The following is a 27,590-nucleotide window of genomic DNA, read 5'->3' as shown; positions in this document are numbered from 1 at the left end:
TGTATACGAGTTATTTTTTATGTATGCCTTGTCACACATGCACATGGGGGACAGTTTAAAGGCTCAAAGAGTGTTAATCGTCAAACAGACCGGGGGTTAGCACTCTCACCGAATTCTCTCTCCTTTTGTTCCTCTGCAGTTCAGCCAAAGACTCTCCCTCCCATTTACATCACCATCGGTCCACCCACTGTTGACGTCACGTCTGGCAACCCATGATGATGCCATTGCCAGTACCAGAATCCATCTTCCTGCCAAATCAGTTCCTGTTCTGGCTGCCCTGACTCCACCTGTTCCTCTTATCCACCATATTTATAGCTCAGACATCCTGTTAGCTTTACCGAAGCAGAGTTCACAGCTAAACTGACTGTGTTTTCAGTATATGAGGTGGCCATCCCCAAACCTTTTTCAGTCTGCTGCTCATTACCACAGCCTAAAATTACTTGGTATAAATCCTTTAGAACAGTAAGAAGTTTATAATAAAATGGAGGGGTTGGGGGAGTGAAGCAAGCAGGGGGCATAGCCCCCCTAGTTGTTTTTATATATATAAAACATTCATTGTTTGGTCCAAAATAAGTGATAATTTATGATGCACCAAAGGATGATATTCCTTAAGGGAATACTCCACCCATAAATGATATTTTCTTCTATATGTAACTTATTCTATGTAGGTTCTAATGATGGTGAGAAAAAAAAATAGCTTTGCATGTTTAATGAAAACATAAGGTTAAAATATTTTCTTGCCCACCACTATATACTACAAACTATACTGGCATGTGCCTTTAATAATAAATGTAAAATATAAAGTAATCCTACTAAATTACGGCTTGCCAACTATACTTTTCAGTCTTGTCTTGCATTGATTTAAAACCATTTATCCATGTTCAAAAGCAGTAAACTCCACGTCAACATTGTTTGCATGGACATTGGTACTTCTTCTGCGCTTTGATGTCACAACAGAAACATACAATTTCCACAACAACCATTTCAATCAGCAGCAAAATAGTAATTTTTTAGGTAATTAGAGTATGTCAGAAGTGTTCCTGTGTACTTTTTTATATTTTACAGATTAAGCAGCTACAGAATAGCATTGTAATTATGAATTTTACTAATCTGGGTTTAGAAGGCCATAAACTTGTTATAGCAAGATTTCATAGTTGGCAAATTTTTTAATTGTTCAGTACTGTACAAGACAGATGTTATATATGTTTTGTTATTTTGTGTTTGTGACAAATGACTTTTTCTCTGAAATATCATGTAGATATTTAACCACCATGTTTCTGGCACATTCTCTAATGCATCACTGTTGATCTTGATGTTAATAGTGGGAGAATATCAGGGCTGTAATTTTGCATCATACAGATAAACATAATGAAATTTAAAAGAAAGTAAATAATGATCATAAAAATATGCTTACCTTTTGTGGGCAAAATATGATCTTGTACTTTCTACATTTTCCAGTAATTTTGTCAGAATTTACAATATCTGCCATTGAAAGCGAATAGCAGTTTAAATATTTAGTAAAAGAGTAGCAGATCATTCAAGTAAAATACATGCTTCTACTTACCACTAATCCACTTTACAGCTTGGATATGAGGACGAATCAGAAAACACAGTCTGCAAAATCAAAAATGGTGGAATCAAGTACTATTTATATCAAAAATATTAAGCATTTGGGATTACTAATCTAGGAATAGATCTTTCAACTCTAAAAACAGTGAGCCTGAAGTGTCAATGAAAAGGGTCTTACACTTACTGATTACAGCTGCTAATAACAGGCTTGTTATCTAGTCTGTAAAGCTTGTCTACTTCATGTTGCTAAAAAAAAATAAACAAAGTGGTTAAAAAAGGATAAAGCCCTATAATTTTTAAAAGACATGAATGTAATTCTCATAACATTAGTAATATTATAAAACTACCCTTAAACATATTCTCACTCCTAGGCAATAAATCAAGATCAGCTTATTTCAACAAATATACTAAACACATGTAAAATGAAATTGTTTGTATATCTGGTCTAAAGGCAGATGTTATATAAAGTACATTTCACAATAGCAGTCTACATAAATAACACAAAGTTCAAACGTAACATTTAGTGAAAAGAACATGTAAACGTATAGGGTAGATAGAAGATGTTTACAATCACAATGACAAGATCAGGTACTAATGTGATGTGCTTTCTTCTTCTTATTCTTATTATTATTACTACAAACTAACTCAGAAAGAAAGTTCAACTAGGAGGGCAGTTCAGTAATATAAAATTGTTAAGGTGGAGAATAATTTGAGACTTCAGGGAACAACTCCCCAGATAAGAATATATAAACAGATGTTTACAAGGATTGGTGGGCACAACAACGTTTTATTTAGTCTTTTTTTCTGCTCACTTCTTTTCTCTGAAGTTATGATAATCTTCAGTGCTGGGAAGACATCAGCTACTAAATTTATCTGCAGTAAAGATTACACATTACAGTTTGCTCTTGAAGCAAGAGAATGCTGTACCATACCAGCCACTGACTGGATAGATTGGAGAAGTACTAAGTGGGTGACAATACTTTTTTTAAATAGCAAAAAAAGTGCATTCTCTTTTTTGTTTTACTCATTAACCCAGTTGTATTATTAACCTATTTCAATATGATGGGACACTGGGTCCCAGGAACTTAATGTTTCAATCACAATTAAGTGTCATGCTAAACAGTTTTGGACCTATGCATGGATTCATGTTTTTTTTTTTTTTTTTAACTTTTTTACATTTTACTTATTTACATGAAAACTTTACCATTGGTGTGAACATGTAAGTGAACAGTAAGCTATCTATAGGTCAAGACAAATATTGCCAAATACCCCCAAAAAAAAACCCCACTAACAATCTGAATGTGTGTGTGTGTGTCTGGTTTGGCTTTGGACTAATTGGTCACTTTCACTGTAGCTGATTGATATAGGAAGCATGGGGATGGCAGGTTGACACACACAAGAATACAGAGGAAAGTTGCCTTCATCCACAGGAAGTACAAACAAGGGTGATGGTCAATAAGCAGATAGGAGCCGAGCAATGTGCTTCGAAATGAGATTTCGAAAAGAAAACTTTATGGTTCCTCGCACCATAACTCTCCACTTATTGTGTCTTAGTCAGTTCTACACTGATTTACACACTACACTCTGAACACCGTTCTGATTGTATCATTTTGTTGCTTCTGCATAGAATTCAGGCATATCAGTTAAACATAACCTCTCCCATTTGAACCCATGCTGACTGTTTCCTAATACTCCTGTTCTTGCCATGTGCTGCTCAGTCTTTTCCTTAATAATTCCTTCCATTAACTTACCCATGAGGCATGTTAAGTTTAATGGCCTATAGTTACCTAGATTTGCCCAATTACCCTTTTTATATAACTGAATAATATTTGCTATTTTTCAATCCTTAGGAATCTCCACATTATTCTGTGACATTTGAAAAATATGCATCAAGGCATTACATATGCATTCACTATCATCCTTAAGCACTCAAGGATAAATATTGTCTGGTTGTGGTGATTTCTTAGATAAATGCCTATTTAATTTAAGTAATACCTCTCTCTCTAATATATCCATGATATTATGAAGTACAGCAGGGAAAAATGTACTGAACACATCAATGTTTTTCTTAGTAAATATTATTTCTAATGGGGCTATTGACATGAAATTTTCACCAGATGTCAGTAAAACTCAAGTAATCCCTACATACAAAAAAATCAAAACAAGTAAGTCCATAAATTATGTGTAACAAAGTGGAATGACACAGGGAAAGAGTATTGAACACATGAAGAAAAGCAGGCACAATAAGGCATGGAAAGCCAGGAAACCAGCTGAAATCTGTCAGTATTTAGAAAGCAAACCTGCCCTCTATCAGTGAAAATTAATATCAGCTGGTTCAGTCCTAATTGATGCCCTATAAAAAGGTTTCTCATTATCAAGGTGTTGCATAAGAAGCATCTCATGATTGGTAAAAGCAAAGATCTCTCTCTCAAGACCTTCACAATCATATTGTTACAAAACATACTGATGGCATGGGTTGCAGACAAATTTTTAAACTTCTGAATGTTCCAGTTACCATTGTTGGGGCTATAATCCAGAACTGGAAAGAACATCATTTCACCATAAACCATCCACAACCCAGTGCTCCTCACAAGATTTCTGACAGAGGAGTCAAAAGAAAGAGCTTCAGAAAGAGCTGTAATTAGCAGTTACAGTTGTTTCAAAGAAAGAATAAGTAATATACTCAACCACCATGGCCCCTATGTACGCTCACCGCACAAAACTCCACTGCTGAAAAAAAAGCATGTTGAAGCTCATTTAAAGTTTGAAAATGCACAACATTTGGATAAGCCAATGAAATACTGAGAGAATATACAACAACAACATTTATTTATATAGCACATTTTCATACAAATAATGCAGCTTAAATGCTTTACATGATGAAGAAAGAGAAAAAAGACAAAATAAATAATGGAACACTAATTGACATAGAATAAAAGTAAGATCCGATGGCCAAGGAGGACAGAAAAAAAAACAAAACAAACTCCAGACGGCTGGAAAAAAAATAAAATCTGCAGGGGTTCCAGGTCACAAGACCACCCAGCCCCCTCTAAGCATTCTGCCTAAAATGAATGACCTCAATCAGTCCTTATGGTATTCAGGGTTCTCATGGAAGAACTTGATGATGACGGTCATGTGGACTTCTGGCCTTCAATCCATCAATGTAGGAACATCACAGTGCTTTGATCAGGTGGTGGCGGCGCAGGTCGCCACCCCAGAAAACCGGAAAAAGTACAGAAGAGAAAGTAGGGGTTAGTACAGATTTTGAATATGAATACCATGAATAATAATGATAATTAATTGAAAATACAGAGAATCAGGATTAAAATAAGATGAAGCTATGAGAAAGCCATGTTAAAGTAATGTGTTTTCAGTAGTTTTTTTCTTAAAGTGTTCCACTATATTAGCCTGGCAAATTCCTATTGGCAAGCTATTCCAGATTTTAGGTGCATAACAGCAGAAAGCCGCCTCACCACTTCTAAGTTTAGCTCTTGGAATTCTAAGCAGACACTCATTTGAAGAACTAAGGTTACGATTTGGAGTGTAAGGTGTAAGACATTCCGAAATATAAGATGGAGCGAGATTGTTTAAGGCTTTGTAAACTATAAGCCAGATTTTAAAGTCAATTCTCAGGGGTGTGGAAATCAAATTTATTTCTACTTGTCCACGGACAAGTAAACTTAGAAAATCCACTTGTCCGCCAGTTAAATTCACTTGCCCATAAACAAGTAACAAAAGTGAAAAATAGTTTATTTTTTCTGATCTCTTTTATTGATACCAAAACTGCCTTCCATTTTAAAACTGAAAAAAGTTCTTTCAGGGAGTAGTATTTTGCCATCTTGCTCTACAACATTATATAAAAGATTTCCTTATTTTAACAGGCTAATAAACAATGCCTTCATTATAGCTACACTAGTTCTTTTTTCATATATTACAGTTACATAACAGAACACTGTCCTGATTCATTTTCTGCCATGTTCTTCAGCTTTTGTCTTGCAACATCTTCTCCCCCAAGAATCATTACTATCTCAGACAGCATGTGCTGAATCCTGTTCATTTCTGCTTGAGCTGAACTGCATGGTTCCTGGACTGATGGTCCTGCAGAAGTGGATGCTGATGACTTTTCAGGTTTTTTATGAGTGATGTGCCTGTTTCCAGGTGACAGCCAGAATTCCACAGCTGGTCGTGGGTCAAACTCTTCTAAAGAAGCAGTATTGAACAGCCTAGAATAACGCTCAACCTCTGACCGTTCAGCTTTAGAAAACACTTTTTCAATTGAACCAACTTTTTTCTTACTTTTAGACTCATGTCTCTATCTGATGTACTAAACCCCAGTTCCTATCCTTTTCTTTCTGCACATAACCAATCACACACGATAACGCATTTGTGAAATTAAAACTAGTTATAAGCTTAGACCTCTGAATGGATGGCATAATTAAACATGTATAACGAAAAAATTTTTTAAAGTTCTGAAAATTCTGAGGTCTAGATTTATAACTAGTTTTAATTTCACAAAGACGTTTATCGTGTGGTGATTGGTTATATGGAGAAAGACAAAGGATAGAAACTGGGGGTTTAGTACGTAAGATAGACACAGCAAACATGCATTAAAGAAAGCCTGCTCAGAAAAACATCTATTGAATTCTGCGTTTGTGTCTCCGACCTCCAGATCACAAACCCAACATTTACACAATATTTCAGTTAAACCTGTGCGATAGCCATTCAAATATCCAGTTTTTTGGAGCCTCGTCACACCTGCCATAAACTTCTCTACACTGAACGTACACCTGGGGACCCCTTAATGCAAGGGAGCACCACTACAGCCATGCCACCGTGCCCCCCGCCACCCATGTCTAATACATGCTTTAATGCATTTCATCGTGAAAAAGATATCAAGTATTTATCTTAGTATTCTGAATGTTCATTGAGCAGGAATATCATGAAGTCAATGTGCGGCAATTGCTGCCGGCACTTCCTCAGTGCAAGAGGAAGTCAGTTTAAGAAGCGTGCAGAGATTAAAAACTGGGTCGGGGAACACTTAATATAAAGCATTTAATGTGCTACATTAATTTATGACGAGGTTTGAGAAAATCTAGTAAATGAAACATTCATTTTATGATGAAATTTAGTTTGCGACATTATACTGATAAAATAAACTATGAGAATAAAGTGGAAATGTCAACTTTAATCTCGACATTTACATTTTTTTTTGTCTTCACTGTGTCCGTATTTTTTTCACCATGGCCTTAATACGCTCCCGTAAGTTTTTCAGGGCCTGTTGTGCCAGTTTTAATCAAGCAATAATCAATTTCTTATCCGCAATGCTACTTGTTTCAGTTTCAGCAACACGCATATAGCGAGAACAATGTGCTTACCGCAGTGCATTATGGGTTACGCAGGTAATTCCTAATAACGTATTCGAAATTCCGCAAGATGGTACATTTCCAAAGAAGTAAATATCACCAATGTTGTTGGGAAAAAAATAATCGCGTCTAAGTGAAGATTTTTATTGATATTTAATACAATTTGGAAACCGTTAGAATGTTTTCTTCTTTATTTTTAATAAACTGACAGCGCGAAACCAACTTGTTTTATATGAAAAATTCTCTAATCAAAAACGATCTATAGACAGCTCATCAAAATTCATGTAACGCAATAAATTTCTTAACTCCTCAATATATTACAACCTACGCGAAATCACAAATTTCAGGAAAGATTACCTGCCTAACAAGCTTTATGTGGAGAAAACAATTGCATTGTAGGTGAAATGATTTATGTAGAAAAAAATAAATTTTATCAACAATATATAAAAGTTATCGATTATAATGAAAAATTATTAAATTACATCGTAATGTCGGCATGAAAAAAATTACCGCATCTCCAAGCGTGTAAATAGTAGGGTAAAATACTTATGTAAGATCACAACAGTGATTCCCCTTTGAAAAATCAGCCGTCATTTTGTAAACAATATTGAATACCAATTTGAGACATGAAGAACATACCTAAGTAGACTGTTCCCACACAAAATACGTACCCAAATATTTAAAATTTGAAAGTAGTGGTAAAAATGTGCCCTGCACAGCACATATAATTCATTTTTCTCCAAAAAAATCCACGGACAACTGAAACCAGAAAAACACGCTTGTCCGACGGTCAATTTACCCGTGTCGGACAAGTCGGGCGTTGGATTTCCGCACCCCTGATTCTAAATGACACAGGTAACCAATGTAGTGACATCAAAACTGGAGAGATGTGCTCAGATTTTCTTTTCCTAGTTAAGATTCTAGCAGCTGCATTCTGCACTATTTGCAATCGATTTATGTCTTGACATTTAATCCTAATGCATCAAGTTTATTTCTAATAACCTCATTATATCCATTATTGCCAATCACTAAAATTTCAGTTTTCTCTTTATTTAGTTTGAGAAAATTACTACTCATCCATTCAGAAACAAAAGCAAGACATTGTCTCAGTGAATCAAGAGAGTTGTGGACGTCAGGCGCTATCGATAAGCACAGTTATGTGTCATCAGCATAGCTATGGTAGCTCACGTTATGCTCTGAGATAATCTGACCTAACGGAAGCATGTAAACCAAAAGAAGCAGTGGACCCAGGAAAGAGCTTTGTAGAACAACATATAGAATATCATGGGTCTTTGAAGTATAATTATCACAACTTACAATGAATTTTCTACCAGCCAGATAGCGTTCAAATCAATTTAAGACACTGCCAGAGAGGCCCACCCACTGACTAAGGCAATTTCTAAGAATATTGTGATGAATGGTATCAAATGCGGCACTCAGATCTAAGAGGATTTGAACAGATAAACGGCCTCTGTCTGAATTTACCCGCAAGTCAATTACTACTTTAACGAGTGCACTTTCTGTACTGTGATTTGTTCTGAAATCCGACTGAAACTTATCAAGAATAGCATGCTTATTGAGGTGGTCATTAAGTTGCATAATGACTGCCTTCTCTAGAATTTTACTCAAGAAAGGCAGGTTAGAAATAGGTCTAAAATTTTCAAAAGCAGAGGAGTCAAGATTATTTTTCTTGAGCAGGGATTTAACTACAGCAGTCTTAAGACAGTCTGGGAAGATCCTCGGATCTAATGACGAGTATACAATGTCAAGAATACTATCAATTAGTACGCCCGATACTTCTTTGAAAAAACTTGCTGGTATTGGGTCGAGGACGCAGGTGGAGGGTCTCAGTTGAGAAATTATTGCAAATAAATCAGGTAAATCTATCCTGGTGAAACAATTTAATTTGTTTAAAATGAAGAACCAGGGTTTAAGTGGTTCAGTATTGGGGAGATGTACTATATTATTTACAAGATGATTAATTTTTTGATTAAAAAATACAGCAAAAGCCTCACAAGTTTCACTGGAAGTTTTTTGGAGGCATTACATTGAGTGGCCTGGATTTAGCAGACAATCAATTGTACAGAATAAAACTCCGGGATTACTAGCATTGTTATTTATAATTCTAGAGAAATAACAGCGCCTCTCAAGACGGACAATGTAATTCTGTTATTTTAACCTTCAATATTTCATAATGGACAGTCAGTTTAGTTTTTCTCCATTTACACTCAGCTCTCTGGCATATTCTCTTAAGATCAGACACTCTTTGGGTCTTCTACGGTATAACAGTACTAGAAGATCTTTTAACTATCTGTTCATGTGTGACTATATCAGCAGCAGCTCTCACCTTAATATTAAATTTTTCCACCTTACTATTTAAATTATTCTCACTATTGTAGTAAGCACTACATACAGACTGGTTGCTTAGAAGGTTTGTAAATTTTGAAGCTGCTGATGAATCAAAGAAGCGTTTTTTAACAATATGCTTCTTGTGAATATTTTCTGTTATTATTTCTCTATCAAATAGTAACAGAAAATAGTCTGATAGACCAAAATCAATGATCTGCTTCACATCAACTTTTAGTCCTTTAGTAACTACTAAGTCTAGCGTATGACCTGCTTTGTGTGTAGGGTGACTAATGTGCTGGCTCAAATCAAAAGAGTCCAAGAGGTTCATGAATTATTTTACTTTCGAGTCACACTAATAATCAATATGAAAGTTAAAGTGACATTTTAGGAGTGTGTCATAGTTCGTAATTACAATTCACACCAAGTCTAAGAATTCCTCAAAGAAAGACGCATTGTATTTAGGAGGTCTATACACGGATAATACTAGAAACAGAAACTCCACGAATAACAACAGCAAGACACTCAACGGACTTGAATTTACCAAAACTGACATCTTTACACTTTAACCGGCTCGAGTAAATGTTTGCTAAACCACCGCCTTTCTTACCTTGGCGATCTGCTTGAGCAAAGCTGTAATTTGAAGGTGCAGATTCGAATAAAACAACCACACCATCAGAGCTATGCCATGTTTCACTTAGTGCAATAAAATCAATTTTCCTATCACTAATAAGATCGTTGATAAACGTCTTGTTGGTTAATGCTCTAACATTTAATAGAGCCATATTTAATGTTTCGGAGCAGCAGAACTGAATTGTATGTGCATTATAGGTATTTGAGATAGAAATTAAGTTATTTTTATTAGCGCCGCTCTGTGCATATTTTTTATTTAATCTATAATCTGTTTTTATAGTTTTAATGCATTGTTCATCTAGAGGTGTAATTGTAATTAAATTATTCATATTTATGCCGCACTGCCTAGATTTTTTACATGCACTGAGGTTACTTATTAGAGTGTTAATGCAGTGTACTTTTGATGAAGATTTTCTTAACAAATTATCACAAGCATTACGGAAAGGGTTAGAAGTAAAAATAGAGAGTCAAGAGAGACAAATTACCTTAGCGATATTTTTAGAGAGGACCCTGGCGCTGAATTTATTTGGATGCAGACCATCCCACTTGAAGAAACGCGGCCTCTCCCAGAAGAGGTCCCAGTTGTCTACGAACCCAATGTTTTCACTCTTGCAGAAGCCTTTCAGCCAGATGTTTAACGCCAGCAGACGACTGTAATACTCATTCAATATAGTCTGGTCAGATGAGACCAAAATGTTATTCTTTGGATGTCACTGCAAACACCATGTTTGGAGGAGAAATGACACTGCACATCATTATGGTGTGGAGCTGTTTTTCAGCATATGGAACTGGCAGACTTTGTATAAATGAAGAAAGGATGAATAGAGAAATGTACCAGGGCATTCCTGATGAGCATCTGCTTCCATCTACCAGGATGCTGAAGATGAAACGAGGGTGAACATTTCAGCAAGACAATGATCCCAAACACACAGTCAAAGAAACTCTCAATTGGTTTCAGAGAAAGATAATAAAGATGCTAGAATGGCCTGGTCAATCACCAGACTTGAGTCCAATTGAAAATCTATGGAAAGAACTGAAGATCAGAATTCATAGAAGAGGCCCCAGGAACCTTCAAAATTTGAAGATAGTTTGTGTGGAATAATGAGCCAAAAATCACACCTGAGCAATGCAGGTGACTAGTTTCTCCATACAGCTGTTCAAGCTGTCATTACCAACAAAGGCTTTTCTACTAAGCATCAAATTAATTTCAGTAAGCTTGTTCAATACTTAATAACCGTGTCATTCCACTTTATTACATACAACTTAATTATGGAGTTATTTGTTTTGATTCTTTGCATGTGTAGATTACTTGGCTTATTACGTTTTTTTTTTTGCATTTTATTAAAATCAAATAAACTTCCATACAAACAAGTTAGGTTTAACAAAACTAGTTTGAAACAAATCAACCCCCACTCATGAGAAAGAGAGCTAGGCCAGCAGAGTAAAACTTTGAACTAGTAAAAAAAAAAAAAAATAGAAAGATAAATTAATACAAATAAATAGAATAAGAAAGAGGAGAAAGAATCCGCTTCCTCATTTTAAAATGCTTATTCTAAGATATTCTATGTCTATGTACATATCTCTAAGTGATTTATTCCCGAATGTTTTTCAGATGTTAAAAACTGCATAAGTTTGAGAGGGTGGTATTGTGCAGAGATGCCACAGATAAAAGCTTCACTATCTTAAAATACATTGCACCGGTTTCATATTCCGAGTAAGTGAAGCAGAATTGGGTTGTTAGTATAGTGGCGATGACTTGTACTTATTGGGGTACAAAACAAAGAATACAAAGAAGTACTTTCATGTCAATAGCCACATTAGAAATATATTTACTGAGAAAAACATTGACACGTTCAATACTTATTTTCCCCGCTGTACCTTCTTAATAGTCCCTGTCATTGCTGGGAGGTTATTCACTTCTTCAAATTTGAAAATTTTATTAAAGAACAAGTTTAAAGCCTTTGCCATTTCACAGTCTGCATATTTTTAAATTCAGCCTTACTGTTGTTTCTGATACACATCATCTCATCCTTTACTGTTTTCTTACTACCAAAATTCTGATACAATCTCTTTGGGTCATCTTTGCCTTATCTGGAATATTTCTCTTTAACTGTCTTTTAGACTCCCTAATATCCTTTGTAATGGTTATTCTCATGCTCTCATACACGCTATAGTTAGCATTGGAGTTACAGTAATCCTTCCTTGATCGTGGGGTTATGCGTTCCAGACCCCCGCGATAGGTGAAAATCCGCAAAGTAGAAACCATATGTTTCTATGGTTATTTTTATATATTTTAAGCCCTTTTAAACTCTCCCACACTGTTTATAAATATTCCCCGCAGAGTTATACAGCATAATCCCTTTGTATTCTCTTAGATATTAGGTAAGATTCATTGAAATTATGTATATAAACACACTGTTTATATACAGTAAAACCTAAATATTATTTTAAGGACATCGAGTGTCTCCGATATCACATATGTTACAGCCATTACGATAGACAGGCCACCAGCAATAAATACGTACAATGCAAGAAAAATAGTATACAGTAAATGTGTGTACAGTGACACTAAACTTACGTACATGTACTAAGTACTTTAAGTAGAAGATTAATTATGGTTACTCACCAACAATGACACAGACGACTTGTCCGATAACAATGAGTTTAATTTTACTGCACAACAAAGGAGAGCGTTACAGCCCTTCTAAAGGAGCCACTTCAGGCAACTGTGTAGCACAGTTGCCGTTATTCTTCTTCAATCCAAATCCCTAAAGCAGATTCATTCCAAACTACTGCCTTATTACATCCACTTACAACTCGTTTTGCACCCTGGTTAAAAGGACACTGCGGCCGTAGATCTTATATTCCTTTCCTACTTTTTAAATAAAAAGAATCATAGCCTCATTGATGCTGTAATGGCGTCCTACAGCGATGTAGCTTTTCCCTTCCTTCAACAAATGCAAAACGGTTACCTTTTCGGCAATCGTTAACATCTTCCGTTGGCGCTGGGCACGCCCCTGAAGCAGTAGCAGGAGCAGATCGTTTTGGAGCCATAACGAAGGGCTTGACTATGCACAAAGATAAACACAAAAGAGCACAAAAGTTAACTCTTTACACAGCAAAACACGTTGATGCTGAACGAGTGAGACTAGACTTCCTGGTTAACACTGCATTCAGCACACAGGAACTTAACTGCGTGCTCTGATTGGTTAGCTTCTCAGTCATCCGCCAATAGCGTCCCTTGTATAAAATCAACTGGGCAAACCAACTGAGGAAGCATGTACAGGAAGTAAAAAGACACATTGTTCGCAGAACCCACAAAGCAGCGAAAAATCTGCGTTATATATTTAGTTATGCTTACATATAAAATCTGCGATAGAGTGAAGCCGCAAAAGTCGAAGCGCGATATAGCGAGGGATTACTGTATTAGTCTTATATACCTTACATAGCTGCTTTTTATTTTCCACCTTCTTTTTCAACTCCTTATTTACCCATGTGGATTTTTAAAAATTTTGGGATAAACTTGTCCTGCATTATACATAAAATGTTTTAAACCTTTTTCACTGCTCCTCGAATGTCTCCAAACCTAAAAGCACATCCACGTGTATCTGTTCAAAATTTACCCTTCCAAAGTTTAACATAACAGTTTCAGTCTTTGGTTCAATCACCTCTACACACTGAATTCTATCCTGGTTAATACAAAATATTAAATCTAGACAGGTTTCCACCTTCACTGGTGCTTTAATATACCGTAGATACTCGCGTATAAGTTGAAAAATGTATGCCTTAAAATTCATTCAAAAAAACAGGGTCGACTTATCCACGGGGCAACACAATTTTCCATAGAATTTAGGTAATGGCACAGTGCTTTTATTTAAAACAGTCAATTAAAATCAGTATTCAAAGTAAACAGTACAGTGATTCAAAAGAACTCTTCATTAAATAAATAATCCATAAAGCATAAGTGGAGGTTTAAAAATCAATAAAATAGAAAAACAATCCTTTAAAAACCCAAGGTTAAAGCGTTGCTGGAAGCAGTCTTTAAAATCAATAAGCCCGGTGCCTCTTTTAAACTAGCGTCTCACCTGCTTCTCCTGGTTGGGCTTTACAGCAGGCGAGATGCTCTTTCAGCAGCTGTCCTTTCTCTCACACACACAAAGGTCTGGAGTCCTCCCGATCCTGGCTTTGGTCTGGCACTCATCCCAGGCCTGAGACTTGGAACCTTGGCATCCAGGACGCCCACACCAAAGACTTCACCTCCAAGCGTCCCGGCTCCCGCTGCCATCCTGGCCTTATGTGGACAGTCTTTTCTTCTTTGGTCACTCCCGCTACATGATCACTCAGCGGGAGCGACTTCTACTTCAACTCCCAGGTGTTGGCCTAACACCCAGGCTTCCACACAGCTGCCTGCGAGCGCTCGTTCGCTCGCTCGCCCACTCGCACTGTCTCTCTGTCTCCTGCTTTCTCCAGCCACCTCTGTCTTTCTTCCTCTTCCTTGTTTTATTTTTACTTCGTTTTGGCTTCCACAAAGCTAGATGCCTGCGAGCGCTCGTTCGCTCACTCGCCCACTCGTACCATCTTGCTCTCTCTCCTGCTTTCTCTTTCTTTCTCTTTCTTGTTTTTTTTACTCCGTTTTTCCTTCCTCTCTAATTGACTCGCGCATCTCTTTATATGCAGAGAGGACATAGCAGCTGCAGCACATTAGCCACAGGAACAATCACGGATGTGGGCAGTCCCTCACCTGTGCACTAGGTGAGAAACGCCCACACTGCAGATCGCCCTGCAGCTCGCTAAGTCGCGAGCGCAGTAATTATTTATTTAAAAACTAAAACGCCCTTTGCTAAGAGAGCTGTGGACCCATAACACCACATAAGCTTTTGTTGGAATTTCAAGCATCGGCTAGCTGGTATACGCGGTTTATGAACAGATAAGGGCTATGCCTTCATCAGCGAACAAAAATCGCGTAGAAGCTGCCGAAAGATCTAGAAGAAAAGATCAGTTCCTTTCATAAATTTTTTATCAAGCAAAGACAAAGGCATGGCTTTGATCTCAGTAGCATTGGTAACATGGATGAAACGGCAATGACATTTGATATGCCGGGGAATCGAACTGTAGCAGGTACTGGTGAGAAGACCGTACTTATTAAGACAACGGGCCATGAAAAAACCCAAATTTTACCCTCGACTTATACGCGGGTCATAACAAATTTCATAATTTTTGGCTTAAAAATACACTCAACTTATCTGCGAGATCGACTAATACGCGAGTATCTACGGTACTATGTTAAAAACAGTCACTGATTATGTCTAAGAACTACTGCTTTTGTACTACTCTTTTTGCAAGGTTAACCAGTTAATATCTGGTTAAAGTCCCCAATGACTATAATATCCCCCTACTTCCCTTTTTAATACTATTAAAAGTAAGTGTGTTGAAATTACTGCCTGCATTGGATGGTCCATTTACCTTGCATCTACGTCAGATACTGACGTGCCTGTCTAGAGTCTCCCCCCACGCCACCTTAGGTGTGAACACCATCTCCATAAAGGACACCTCGGCCAGGTCCTTTAATTTTCTACTACAATGCAGGCCAGCCACCACCTCCTCTAGTACTGTCACCCTGAGCTCAAGGTGCTGGATCAGCCGGCATCTATTTCAGGCGCAGCCTTCGAGGAGGCCTAAATTGTCCAAGCCACATTCCAAAAAGTCCAGCATCAAACAAACTAAGAAATCTTCTAGGTAAAGGCAGTGAACCTGAAGTTGAGTGGATTTTCACAGATGCTCCACTTTCCAACATTCATGTGTCAAGCCTTAAACACTGTCATTGAACCAGGGAGTGGGATTTATTGAGAGTGCAAACCTAGTTTTAATAAAAGTGATTTTGTCTGAAATAGAAAGACTATGTTCATTAAATGCACGAACTAAAGTATTAATTTAATTTTGAGAAGAAAAAGCCAGGACCAGACTGGAAAAGTTCAGAATAATACATTTTGAAACAAATGTATCAGACGCATCGCATACATGAATACTTAAATCACTAATAATAACAAGAATAGACAGCTTGAAGACAGAGGACAACAAGTTACTGAATTCTTTCAGGAAAGAGCTGTTTAAGCTCCTGAAATAACCTTCCACCTCAACTGCCTGCTGTGTTCCGTTTTTTGAGGTTACTGAACATTTCCCCTGCTTGCTTCCCTGTCTGTTCTCCTAACCCTATGTCCCTCTTACTACATCTTCGCTTTCAATTTCTGTGCAACTATGCATATACCGCTTGTGTGCCTTCCTATGCTGTCCTCCACTCACCAGTCATAAAATTTCCCTAAAATGAGCCCTAATTTCTTTTTGATAAGAAAATTCACTTACTGAATACTATCTGCTGCTATGCTGCTAATTATTTACTTATTCACATACCAGTGCCTACCACTCATTGTTACACTCTACTTAGAAAGAGGGGTAGAATCTGCTGAACATACAACTTGCAGTACAACTATTATGATTATATAAACAGTGACTGCATTAAAAGAAATTGAATTCAGACAGGCTTTTACTTGTCAGGTGGTTCAACTAATAATTTTATGTCAAAACTGCAAAGCTTTAAACACTTTGTGTATTACATAAATGTTATACATCCACATCATCCTCTTTAATAAAACCCCTGTGTGCGTCCAGATGTTCATGTGTGTGTGTCTTTTGGTGAAGTGCGCAATATAAAGGACAGCATTGCTGGGGAGAGTGCTGATTGGGTAGTCGCGGCCGCGGAAATAAAATCCATTGCTTGGTTGACGCCACGCATACTGCCCCGTGCATGTTTACTAACTATCTACTAACAACATGCCACCCAAAAAAAAAGGACACGTCAAGTAGGACAAAAGACACAAACACTCAAATCGTATATAAGCAACATATCCTGGAAGAACAGCCAGCTCAGCAAGTAATAATAAACAAAAGAAAGGCTGAAAGACAAAGAAAAATACGAGCAAACAGATCGATTGAAGAAAAAGAAAATGAGCGTCAGAATATTCCCCGTATTGATTTGGCTCCATTCTCTACTAATTAACCCTTTACCATAAGAAGGCGACAATTTCCAGTTACATTAGCCTTTGCCATAACAATTAATAAAGCTCAAGGGCAAACCTTAGAAAAAGTTGCCATTTACTTGCCAGAACCAGTATTCAGCCACGGTCCGTTATATGTTGCATTATCAAGAGTTAGAAGTTTTACAGATGTTGTTGTCAACGATGTAGATGGTCCTGAACAAGAGTGTTTACAACAAATATCTATAATGAAATTTTATTGAAAAATTTCCTGAGGTAAAAAAATAAATACATTTTCCTAAATATCTTCTTCAGATATTGTGTATTACAGATTATTATAAAGTTTTACACTAAGGCAATATTAATTATACTTACTGTATTGTCATATACGTTTCTATTTTATTTTTAATATTTTACTTTAAGGTTCTTGCAAAAATATTTTTAACAAAAATAATTAAGACAACAAACAGAATGAGGTCAAGGTCCCTTGCCATTTAATATAGACTGTTCCTAATAATGTTTATGCAATACTGTTCTAACGCCCGATATTGTAAAGGGCTTAATGTCTAGTTATATTATATTTTTCAAGATAATGCCATTAATACTATAAGACTCTAAAGTGTCTGTTATAAACTAGATGTATGTATTTACATGCAAAACTGTTCACCTACCTAAAAGCAGTAGTTTTCAGATTTATTTTTCTAAACTTGAATCTGTGATGTACAATACCTTTAAAATGGAAACATTGGCAATGCGATCTAAGGGGCTCATCAAATCAGCTTCAATAAAAAGATCTTTCCTTCCTGGCAACTAAAATTAGAAGAAAAATATTAATGGTAATATTATTAAAATATAGCGTGGTCATATAAAAAAATCACAAGAGAAAAATGACTACAACATATTTTACACACAAGAAATAATTAACAAGAAACTGCAACAAAATTAAACTGAGCTGCAGTACACAGCAACACTTATAAAATGTCAAGGAAAAAAAATCTTTACTATTAACACTATTTACCTGTTCTAGAAGATAGATGAGTTGGTCACAGGCCAGTCTTTTAAGGTCAGAGAATTTAGGGGTTTCAGAGGAATCAATTCTGCTGTGGAAAGCCATGGTTTAAATGTCCTGAAAATGAACCACATCATGCAGCATTAGCATTTGAATTCACTACCTTTGGATCTGAAAATGTAAATATCAACATTAGTTAATATGTTCATTGATAAGACTATTTATTGTTTTTTTCTGATCAAACCTTGCCTGCAAATTAAAAGTTAATCCCTCCTCGATCGCGGGGGTTGCGTTCCAGAACCCCCCGCGATAGATGAAAATCCGCGAAGTAGAAACCATATGTTTGTATAGTTATTTTTATATATTTTAAGCCCTTATAAACTCTCCCACACTGTTAACATTATTAGAGCCCTCTAGACATGAAATAACACCCTTTAGTCAAACGTTTAAACTGTGCTCCATGACAAGACAGAGATAACAGTTCTTTCTCACAATTAAAAGAATGCAAATATATCTTCTCTTTAAAGGAATGCGTGTCAGGAGCAGAGAATGTCAGAGAGAGAGCGCGAGAGAAAAGCAAACAATCAAAAAATCAATACGTGCTTTTGGGCTTTTAAGTATGCCGAAGCACCACGATAAAGCGTCCGTATCTTCTAGGCAAATAGCCTCTGTGCAAACAGCCCTTCTGCTCACACACCCTCCATCAGGCGCAGAGAAAGTCAGAGACAGTGATAAAGACAGAGAAAAGCAAACAATCAAGCACCGTGCGGGAAGCTTATCGTATATCATTGAGGAGTTTTAGTTAATACGTAATACATGCTCTGATTGGGTAGCTTCTAAGCCATCCGCCAATAGCGTCCCTTGTATGAAATCAACTGGGGAAACAAACTGAGGAAGCATGTACCATAAATTAAAAGACCCATTGTCCGCAGAAATCCGCAAACCAGCAAAAAATCCGTGATATATATTTAGATATGCTTACATTTAAAATTCGCGATAGAGTGAAGTCGTGAAAGTCAAAGCGCGATATAGCGAAGGATCACTGTATTCACTATTTTGGAGGTGGAATTGCAACTATCCTTAGTTCTAAGATGCAGTTCTAATGAAATGGTGCTTCTACAGATAACAATTGAGATATGTACTTAGATTTATGTTAAGTATCAGATCCAGCCTGTCCATACACTATGTTCCTGAATGAGTTTACCAAGTATATAATAATGCTACTGGCTCTTAGCAACCAGGTTCCACATCTAAAAAACAGTATCTGAAACATCTGAAAAACTGACCATTAAACTAAGTTTAGTTACTTTAATAGGCAATGGCTGGTCAATTTTTATCTAAGCTTCTACATGCCAAAATACGTAGCTTTTCTGATGATGCTACTAAAACTAAAAGTAGTTGTTTAATTTCTTTCTTCTCTTATCTACATCAGTGAGTTAGATGGTGACATACTTAGAGTGCGTAATGAAATGCAGTTATATCTCTCAGAATCAACAATATCGAGGTAGCGAGGTGAGTGGCAAGAAACATAGTATGAGGTAATGTTCATCAGCATTTGATGCAGTAGGCTGCAGTCACAATCAGAGCTAGTTGCTGCTCTATGCTTCATATTGGCAGGATAGGTTGTAGCCTCGTAAGCCTGAACTGAATTAAGTGTGGATGAATATTACAGATGTAAACAACATCCAGGTCATAATGAAACAATCTAAAAGAAAAGATTATGCAATCTCTAGACCACTGGTAAGTTTAAAAAAAAAAAGAGAGAGAAGATTCCTGACCAGACAGGTAGAGATAGGTGGGTCACTGTCATAAGGCATGACGTATAGTGTGCACACTGCCTGGGGGCATCAATCTCAGAATTAGAAGTGTTAAACCATTTTCAGGTCCTTACAGAGCTGGTCAGTGTCTCTGATGATTCTGAGGTGGGAGGCTGGGATGAGGAGCCCCAACAAGCCTCCTCAAAACCAGTTCACAGAAAGAGAGAGGTAGTGATAGTTGGGGACTCAATCATTAGGGGGAACTGAAGAAAAGGTTTGCTCCAGAGACAGAGATTCTCGAATGGTGTGTTGCCTTCAGGGTGCACAGGTTGGGGACCTTCCTGGAAGGGTGGATAGGCTTTTGGCCAGAGCAAGGTTGGATCCAGTTGTTATTGTTCATGTTGGAATAAATGACATACATAACGGTAGCCTGTCAGTTCTGAGATCCGAATTCGAAGAGTTAGGTACCAAGCTGAGAAGCAGAACTGACAAGGTAGTCTCCTCCGAAGTCCTGCCTGTGCCACATGCCAGTCTAGGTAAGACTGCGGAAATTTAATGCATGGCTAAAATCTTGGTTTAGGGTAGAAGGGTATAGGTTTATGGAGTATTGGGACTCCATTTGGAACAGATGGTACCTGTTCCGCCGCGATGGGTTACATCTGAATATACTGGGGAGGCGTATGAGTAGGTTGGTTTGAGGATTGTTTAACACTCAAATTACCAAAGCCTATGAAAAAACTCGTAATTCTGGCCCTCCTTAAATCCCTTTGCACCACCCCGTCAGCATCTTTTATGCTGTAAATGTGTCGATTAACACAAGCAGCAACCACCCTGCTATCCCATCCCCCTCCCCACTGCCGCAGTTCAATTCGCAAAGATGGTTCTCAGTGCTCAGTGTTTATCTTGGAGTGAAGTGCTGGAGTTGTAGAGGGTAAATAATATATCGTCATTTGTAATACATACATTTCATGTGTGTTCCGTGTCTACAACAATCTATGTAGACATGTTGTTAAAACATAAACACTTTTCATGTTTTAATAATAACTGACTGTAAGAGCCAATCTTTAGAAAGCTGAAGTTTTGAGTTAAACACATATTAATGTTTGCTTAATTTGAATAGAACATAAATTTCTTTCATAGCCATAACTTATGGTATAGTCGTTTCCCCCTTATAAGTTAGCAAGAGATAGAACCTCCTTACTGTAACTGAGAAACAGTGTGATGATAAGCTCAGTTGTTGTTTAGAACAGGTCCCAGTACATAGGGACTTAAAAGATCCATTTTAAACTTAAAAATGGGATAAGCATACAGTTTTCTGACCGTTTTGAAATGGTTCAGAATGTTAAGTAAATAGTAACGATTAGAGATATGCCATTTTAATTTAGCTTTTTTTTGTGTGAACTGTTTTACTTTAAAACTTAACTAAACTTTTAAAAATGAAGATATTTTGTCTGTGGAATCACTTCTGCGCGTCAGGCTATTGTTGAATCCCATTTTTTGAGTTGAAGCTGCTGGTAATTTTGGGAAAACGCAGCTACACTGACTGAAGTGTATAATGTGTGAAGCCTGAAGTCCAAATATTAAATATACACTTTCACAAAAGATACAAGTATAACAAAACAAGTACTCTTTTATTCAAGAACCAGCAAAATACCCGAGCTTCGCAGCAGAGAAGTAGTGTGTTAAAGAAGTTATGAAAAAGAAAAGGAAACATTTAAAAATAACGTAGCATGATTGTCAATGTAACTTTCGTAGGCTTATTTTAGTATTGAGAGTGAATTTGATTATTGTAAAGAGTTTTAATTTATGATTGTAAATGTTGTATATGAAAAATACACAATTTTAGGATGTAAGGATCTCTTTGTAAATGACGTTTGCAGTTCTGCCCTCAGCAAGTTAAATTACCAAGCTGTCTGCTTAGCTTACGCTTGAGCATGCAATGTACAGTTGGCCGTATGAGAAGTAATCTTGTGTCAAGTCAATGGTGACCTTTTTTAGAGTCTGGGCCTGTGACTTATTTATTGTCATAGTGAAGCAGACACTTACTGGAAATTGGAGTCATTTGAATTGGAATGGGAGGTCAGAGGGTATGAGAGGGTGTGGAAGACAAATGTTCTCTTCGTTCCCTTGTACTAATTCATGTCTGAGAAGTAAGCTTTACAAAACCATGTAATAGCATGCTTTGTTTTAGCAAACAGAAAAATGTTTGTGCAAAGGACTCAATGTCTGAGCATTCCACACATGAGTCTGCCTTATCACGTTTTCCCTTAGCTTACATCTGAACGCCATAACAAAAGGGGCTAAAGGTTTGTGTATAATAAATGTGTTGACTTACATTTTATAATGATATTAAATTACGCATTCTAGGGGTATAAAACTGGACCCCACCCAACAGACGGGGTTCAGAAGAGCCCTGACGCTGTCATGTATATTTGATTGTCTGCTTTTCTGAAACTCTTCTCACCGTGACTCTAAAAATAAAGCAGCTTTATAACCACACCTGCTGTCGGGTCTGAGATTTCGTCCACAGTTTTGGCGCCCAACGTTTGGCAGGAGACGGCAGACGGCTCCTTGTGCAGGATCGTCCAGATGACCGTGGTGGAGCCGATTCTGGCCGGATCGAGTCCAGCTCCGGTAAATGTAGGATTGGCCTGCCTTGGGCGTTTCCTGCGTGGGGAGTCCCTGACCTCCTCCTAGCCGATACGAGGCACGACTTGACGGGCATTTCCATGCAGGTGGATGGAGTCACGGTGAGTAGATCGGGGGATTCCTGTTAGTTTGACTGGTGTGCTGGAAGTAATATGAATATAGAAGGAAAAGGAATAAAAAGCATATGCAAAATAAAGAATAAGAAAGCATACTGTATGGAAAATACATAGGAGTGTTCTAGGGCTCACGGAAAGAGGCTTGGGGACCCTACGGAAAGCGGCACAGTGTGAATGTTAGCTAGTCACCCCTTTGGAAAGGATTAGAAAAGGGGCGAGTGGCACGCTCCTGTAATAATTTGAGGAACGGGGTGAAAGGGCGTATTTAGAGAATGTGTGTCTAAATAAACGGGAGGTCGAGTTTTTCATCTGCTGTCTGGTCATACTCTTGTTTCAACGGGTTGCTAAGGTGACGGAGACAATACCCTGGCAGATTGACGCATACAAACCGTCTGATGAAGGGATCGGGGTAAAAACCTCCATATCCCGGACTCCATGGGGCGTATTGATGTAGGATTCTGCTGATGCGAATAAACGGACACGAAGTCACCTGAAGCTGTAATCCGGGAATAGGAGCGGACGGCGAGTGGAACGAGGTTTATCGAGGGCTGAGTCACTTTCTGCTGAGATCCTGCCACTCACTATGGGAAAAACAATCAGTAGCCAGTCAAACAGTCCCCCAAGAGTCCTAAAAACCTAACGTTAGAAGGATTATTTTCGGGGGATCGCCAGGCTCCAAGTGCGCTGTCGGGATCGAAAGGCGGGTCCCCTAGAAAGCTCATTGAAAAGAAGACAGGAATTAAAAAAACATGTAGGAGGTGGAATAAGGACAGTGGAGGTAGATGACCAGTGGAAGGAACTGGAGATATAAGTGAAATACAATGAATTAGAAAAATACTGTGCAGAAATACACAGGGTTGTTGTAATGGAGGTCCTTATCGGATGGATATTTATGACAGATGGGAATTGGTTATTAAAGACCGTACGTTGGAAGCGGCACAAAAACGGAAAGAGCTTTTAGTTGCTGAACTTAAGAATAGAAAGGAAAAAGAACAGCTGCTTATAGCTTTACAGAAAGTGTAGGCTGATACGGGACCCCAGTCTGAAGGAAGGAGGAGAAGGAGTGATAAAAATAAAAAAAAACTTTTATATCCAGTGCTCTCTTCCCCAACACTTTACCCACAACCCGTACCACGGCCACATTCAATCATTGCCCCAACGGCTCCTGTGGTTACCGATGCCCCAGTTACTGATGATTTCTTTGATGAACAATATCAATGTGACCCCTCCTCACTTACAGATCCTGATGATGAGACTGACGGCCACTTGTTAGGGGCTATGGGAGGCTCTTCTAACTTACACAAAAAGCCCTCCATTTCACAACGTGCTAGAAGCAAAACCCTCAGAGATCCGAATTGCCTGATCCTAAGGTAATCGGTGGGTTGAAGTTTGTGGAACAGGTGCAGCAACTAGACAACATATATAACCCAGTGCGGCCGAGTGGACCCAGGTGCTATGCAGAAAGTTGGGCACCACTTGTGCTACTGTCAATCATGGGCAGCATAATGGAGTACAGTGGCATTGGAATGAGGCATTGCCTCGTGGACAAAATAATGAGGGTCTTTTCCTTGCCAAATGGGAATCTGTGAAAACTGCAATAGCTGCAAAATATAAAAAGGGCACCGACTGATACCTTTTCAGCTGCCAAACAAAAGAAAGATGAGACAGTAGATGAATGGGCACACCGCATTCAGGACTTGTTGACAAACCATTCTGGCTTAGACAGCCCAGACGACCGTAACAAGGCAGGAGTTCTTCCTTTTCTGTCAGGACTCAGAAGTGATATTCAAAATAAAGTACGCACGTCCTGTATTTGGATGGGAAAGTGCCACTTTTGATGAAGTTAAAAAAAAGACACGCGAGCATGCTGAACGACAGACTAAACAAAAAGAGTCAGACACTCAGACCAAGTTAATCGCGGCACAAATGAATTATTATGCAGGTGGAGCTGCCTCAGGCAGGGGGCGAGGACGTGAAAGACGTGGATTTTTCCGAGAACAGGGGCGAAGCCGGGGGAGAGGTCGTGGATTTTTACTCCCTAATCCGAATTCTTCGTCTGCTCAGCCGCCTCTTCCCTCAGATCAAGCACCTACACATCTTGCCTGTTACGATGGGACACTTCTGCAGCAATTGCCCACATCAGCTTCTTCCCTCCACCTTCCTTACCTGAACCTGAGGATATTCCTTTCACAGGGACCCCCAGCCACTCTTTTCAGTTGCCTTTGCTCACTTGCCATGCGGACACAGATCCTTTATTGACTTTGCTGCTGAATGGTACTGAAACTGCTTTCTAATCTGCCTCGAACGATACACTGACTGTTCTTAGTGCTTCTGGACAACCACATTTTTTACTGGTGTCTAAACCTCTTCGAGTTCAGCTCCATTCCAGTGGTTCCACTTTGATGCACCGTTTTTTTTATTAAATCAACTCTGCCCTGTTAATCTGTTCAGGAAGGGATGATGACTACGCTCTCCCTCTCTATTTCTCTAACCAAACGAGGGTTTCACTGTTCTATTCCTAAATTCCTGTGCCAAACCTCCCCCCACACTAAGCCCTCTTTTGCAGCCTGGACCCTGAACATCTCCTCACACACCATTCTCCTAAAGCCCTACACTCTTATATTCTTTTCCCCACTTGCAAGTCCCCAACACCCTCCACTGCACTGCCCAGTACTTCCCTTCTGAAGTGGACACACCTTGGTTAGAATCTTTTCTTTTCAGGTACTAGCCCAGAGACCCTCCATATCCCTTGCATTTTTTTTCTCATGCACACACAGCTGCTGCTGTCAGTGCACTTCACATATTCCCAAAACATTTTCTATTTCGGAGGTTTGGTTCCCCATGTTTTTCTTTAGCCAATTATAGCACCGTTCACTGAGTTGAAATTGGGGATTGGGTGGAACAATGTTTCAATAGGACGGACTGGCTACATGTTGTTCCGGGTATCTTTGATACCTCAGATCATTTGATAACTAAAGTTTGTGCTTCAAAATGATTTTTTAGTACATCGTGCATTTGTGCCGCCTTCCCTTTCTGCTTTTTCATTGCAAACCGCCTCTCCCACTTGGCTTTTCTCACTTCCCGATGCACTTTGGTCCCAGGGGAAAATGATTATGGAAGGATAGCACACTGTGAGCCACTGGTGATTTACCCAAAATCCTCCTTCCGCCGCATCGCTCCCAGTATCCTCTGTCTCCAGCAGCAGAGGCTGGCATCTCCGCCGTACATTCCGATCTCGTGAAACGTGGAGCAGTCATTCAAGTTAAATACTCTCCAGTCAACTCCCCCGTTTTACCTGTTTAAAAGGCTGACGGTTCATGGCATTTTAAGATCTTCGACACGTAAATTCTGCAGTTTTTCCTAGGGCACCTATTGTTACTAATCCTTCCACTATTCTTTCTACGATACCCTCGTCCGCCTGTTATTTCTCTGTTATTGACTTTGCTAATGCTTATTTTGTATTCCTTTGCACCCGACTCTCAATTCTGGTTTGCCTTTACTTTCCAAAACCGCCGTTGGACATGGACCGTTATGCCTCAGGGATATATTGTAGCCCTTGTGTATTGGATAAGCTCTTGCTCAAAATTTAAAAGGCTTTTGGCGGAAAAGACAGTGTATTGATACAGTATGTGGAATGTTGTGTAATATAGTACTACAAAGCAGATTGTGCACGGATACTCAGCAATTGTTATTATTTAGCAGAAAATGGCCACAAAGTTTCTAAAACAAAACTGCAGTTAATTCAAACAACTGTGAAATATTCAGGTCATGACATTTCTTGTGAAACAAGAGCTCTCTCTCTCTCTAGCGACCGTATAAACACCATTCAAAATCTTCCTAGACCAAGACATGTTACAAAGCAACAGGTTGTGTCTGTATTAGGCATTATAGGATACTGCCGGCAATGGATTTTAAACTTCAATGAAAGAGCACAGCTTTTGCAACCCCTGATCTCCCCTTTCTGGTCAGGTGGCATGGAATGATCAAGCTGGGAAGGCTCTATGTGACTTAAAAAAAAAAAATGCCCTACTGTTTGCATGCGTTGGGACTGTTGACTATCTCGTCCATTCACTCTGTTTGTGGACGAAAAGGGGATATATGAATGCATTTTTACACAACTCCATGGAGAAAAACAAAGGCTTAGCCTATTTTTGAAAAATTGGATCCAGTGGCTGTGGGACTTCCAACCTGTCTCAGAGCTGTAGCAGCCACAACAGAGGCCGTGCTAGCCAGTACAGATATAGTGCTCATGAGCCCCTAGTGGTAAAAGTGCCTCACGCGTACACTCCATTTTAGTACAGGCTAAAACCTCACATCTCACTACTGCTAGGGAAATACACTACCAAAATATACTCTGTACATTGTCAAACGTTACCATAGAAAGGTGCTCCACCTTAAATCCAGCTACATTGCTTCCAACTGAAAATCAAGGGGAACCCCACAACTGTCATGATAAAATAACTAAGGTTATAAAACCTAGACCAGACCTACAGGAAACACCCTTAGGAACAGGAGAGATAATTTTTGTGGATGGGTGTTCTTTATGATTGGAAAATGGAACACCTTCAACCAGCTATGCAGTGGTCAAAGGTGACCACCTGCTGGAAGCAAACCAATTTCTTCAAGTTTAAGCGCAGGCAGCTGAGTTGATAGCTCTCACCCGAGCTTGTCAGTTGTCAGAGGGAAAAATTGTAACTATCTATACTGATTCTAGATATGCTTTTGGAGTCAGCCATGATCATGGGGCACTATGGAAACTCAGGGATTCAAGACCAGTACTGGCAAGCCCATTCAACATAAAAAACTAAAAGAATCCCTCTTAGAGGCCATAACGAAACCATCAAAGCTAGCGATCGTTAAATGTCAAGCTCACACAGGAAAACAGGATCCTGTCAGTAAAGGAAACAAATTAGCTGATCATTTTGCTAAACGGGCTGCGTATAATAACACACCAATCTTTTATTCAAACAGAGAAATGACCAGGACACTGATAATCAAATTATTTCTTTACAGAATGCAGCCACGGACACAGAGAAGAGAAAATGGTCCAAAGAAGGGTCCCTCTCTGATGGAGTCTGGACCCATAAGCAAACTAACAAACCTTTCCTCCCAAAAGC

The 27,590-nt window shown here is 38.5% G+C and overlaps 1 protein-coding gene across 3 annotated transcripts in view; it reads right to left on the bottom strand.

Annotated features, from left to right (window-relative positions):
* Window positions 1–27,590, bottom strand: part of vps33b (VPS33B late endosome and lysosome associated) — a 114,931-nt gene that overhangs the window by 54,554 nt on the left and 32,787 nt on the right. For all 3 annotated transcript variants that reach the window (XM_039773359.1, XM_039773357.1, XM_039773358.1), the window contains exons 2-6: window positions 17,961–18,068; window positions 17,672–17,752; window positions 1,754–1,815; window positions 1,565–1,614; window positions 1,415–1,482 (exon numbers count right to left, since the gene is read on the bottom strand). In XM_039773359.1, the coding sequence (XP_039629293.1) occupies window positions 1,415–1,482; window positions 1,565–1,614; window positions 1,754–1,815; window positions 17,672–17,752; window positions 17,961–18,056 (357 nt within the window). In that variant the 5' untranslated portion in view covers window positions 18,057–18,068. The remainder of the gene's footprint in view (window positions 1–1,414; window positions 1,483–1,564; window positions 1,615–1,753; window positions 1,816–17,671; window positions 17,753–17,960; window positions 18,069–27,590) is intronic.

Source organism: Polypterus senegalus, chromosome 12, assembly GCF_016835505.1.
Source record: "Polypterus senegalus isolate Bchr_013 chromosome 12, ASM1683550v1, whole genome shotgun sequence".
Taxonomy (NCBI): domain Eukaryota; kingdom Metazoa; phylum Chordata; class Cladistia; order Polypteriformes; family Polypteridae; genus Polypterus; species Polypterus senegalus.
The sequence above is the reverse complement of the archived record's forward strand: the minus strand, read 5'-3'. Positions and strand labels throughout refer to the sequence as shown.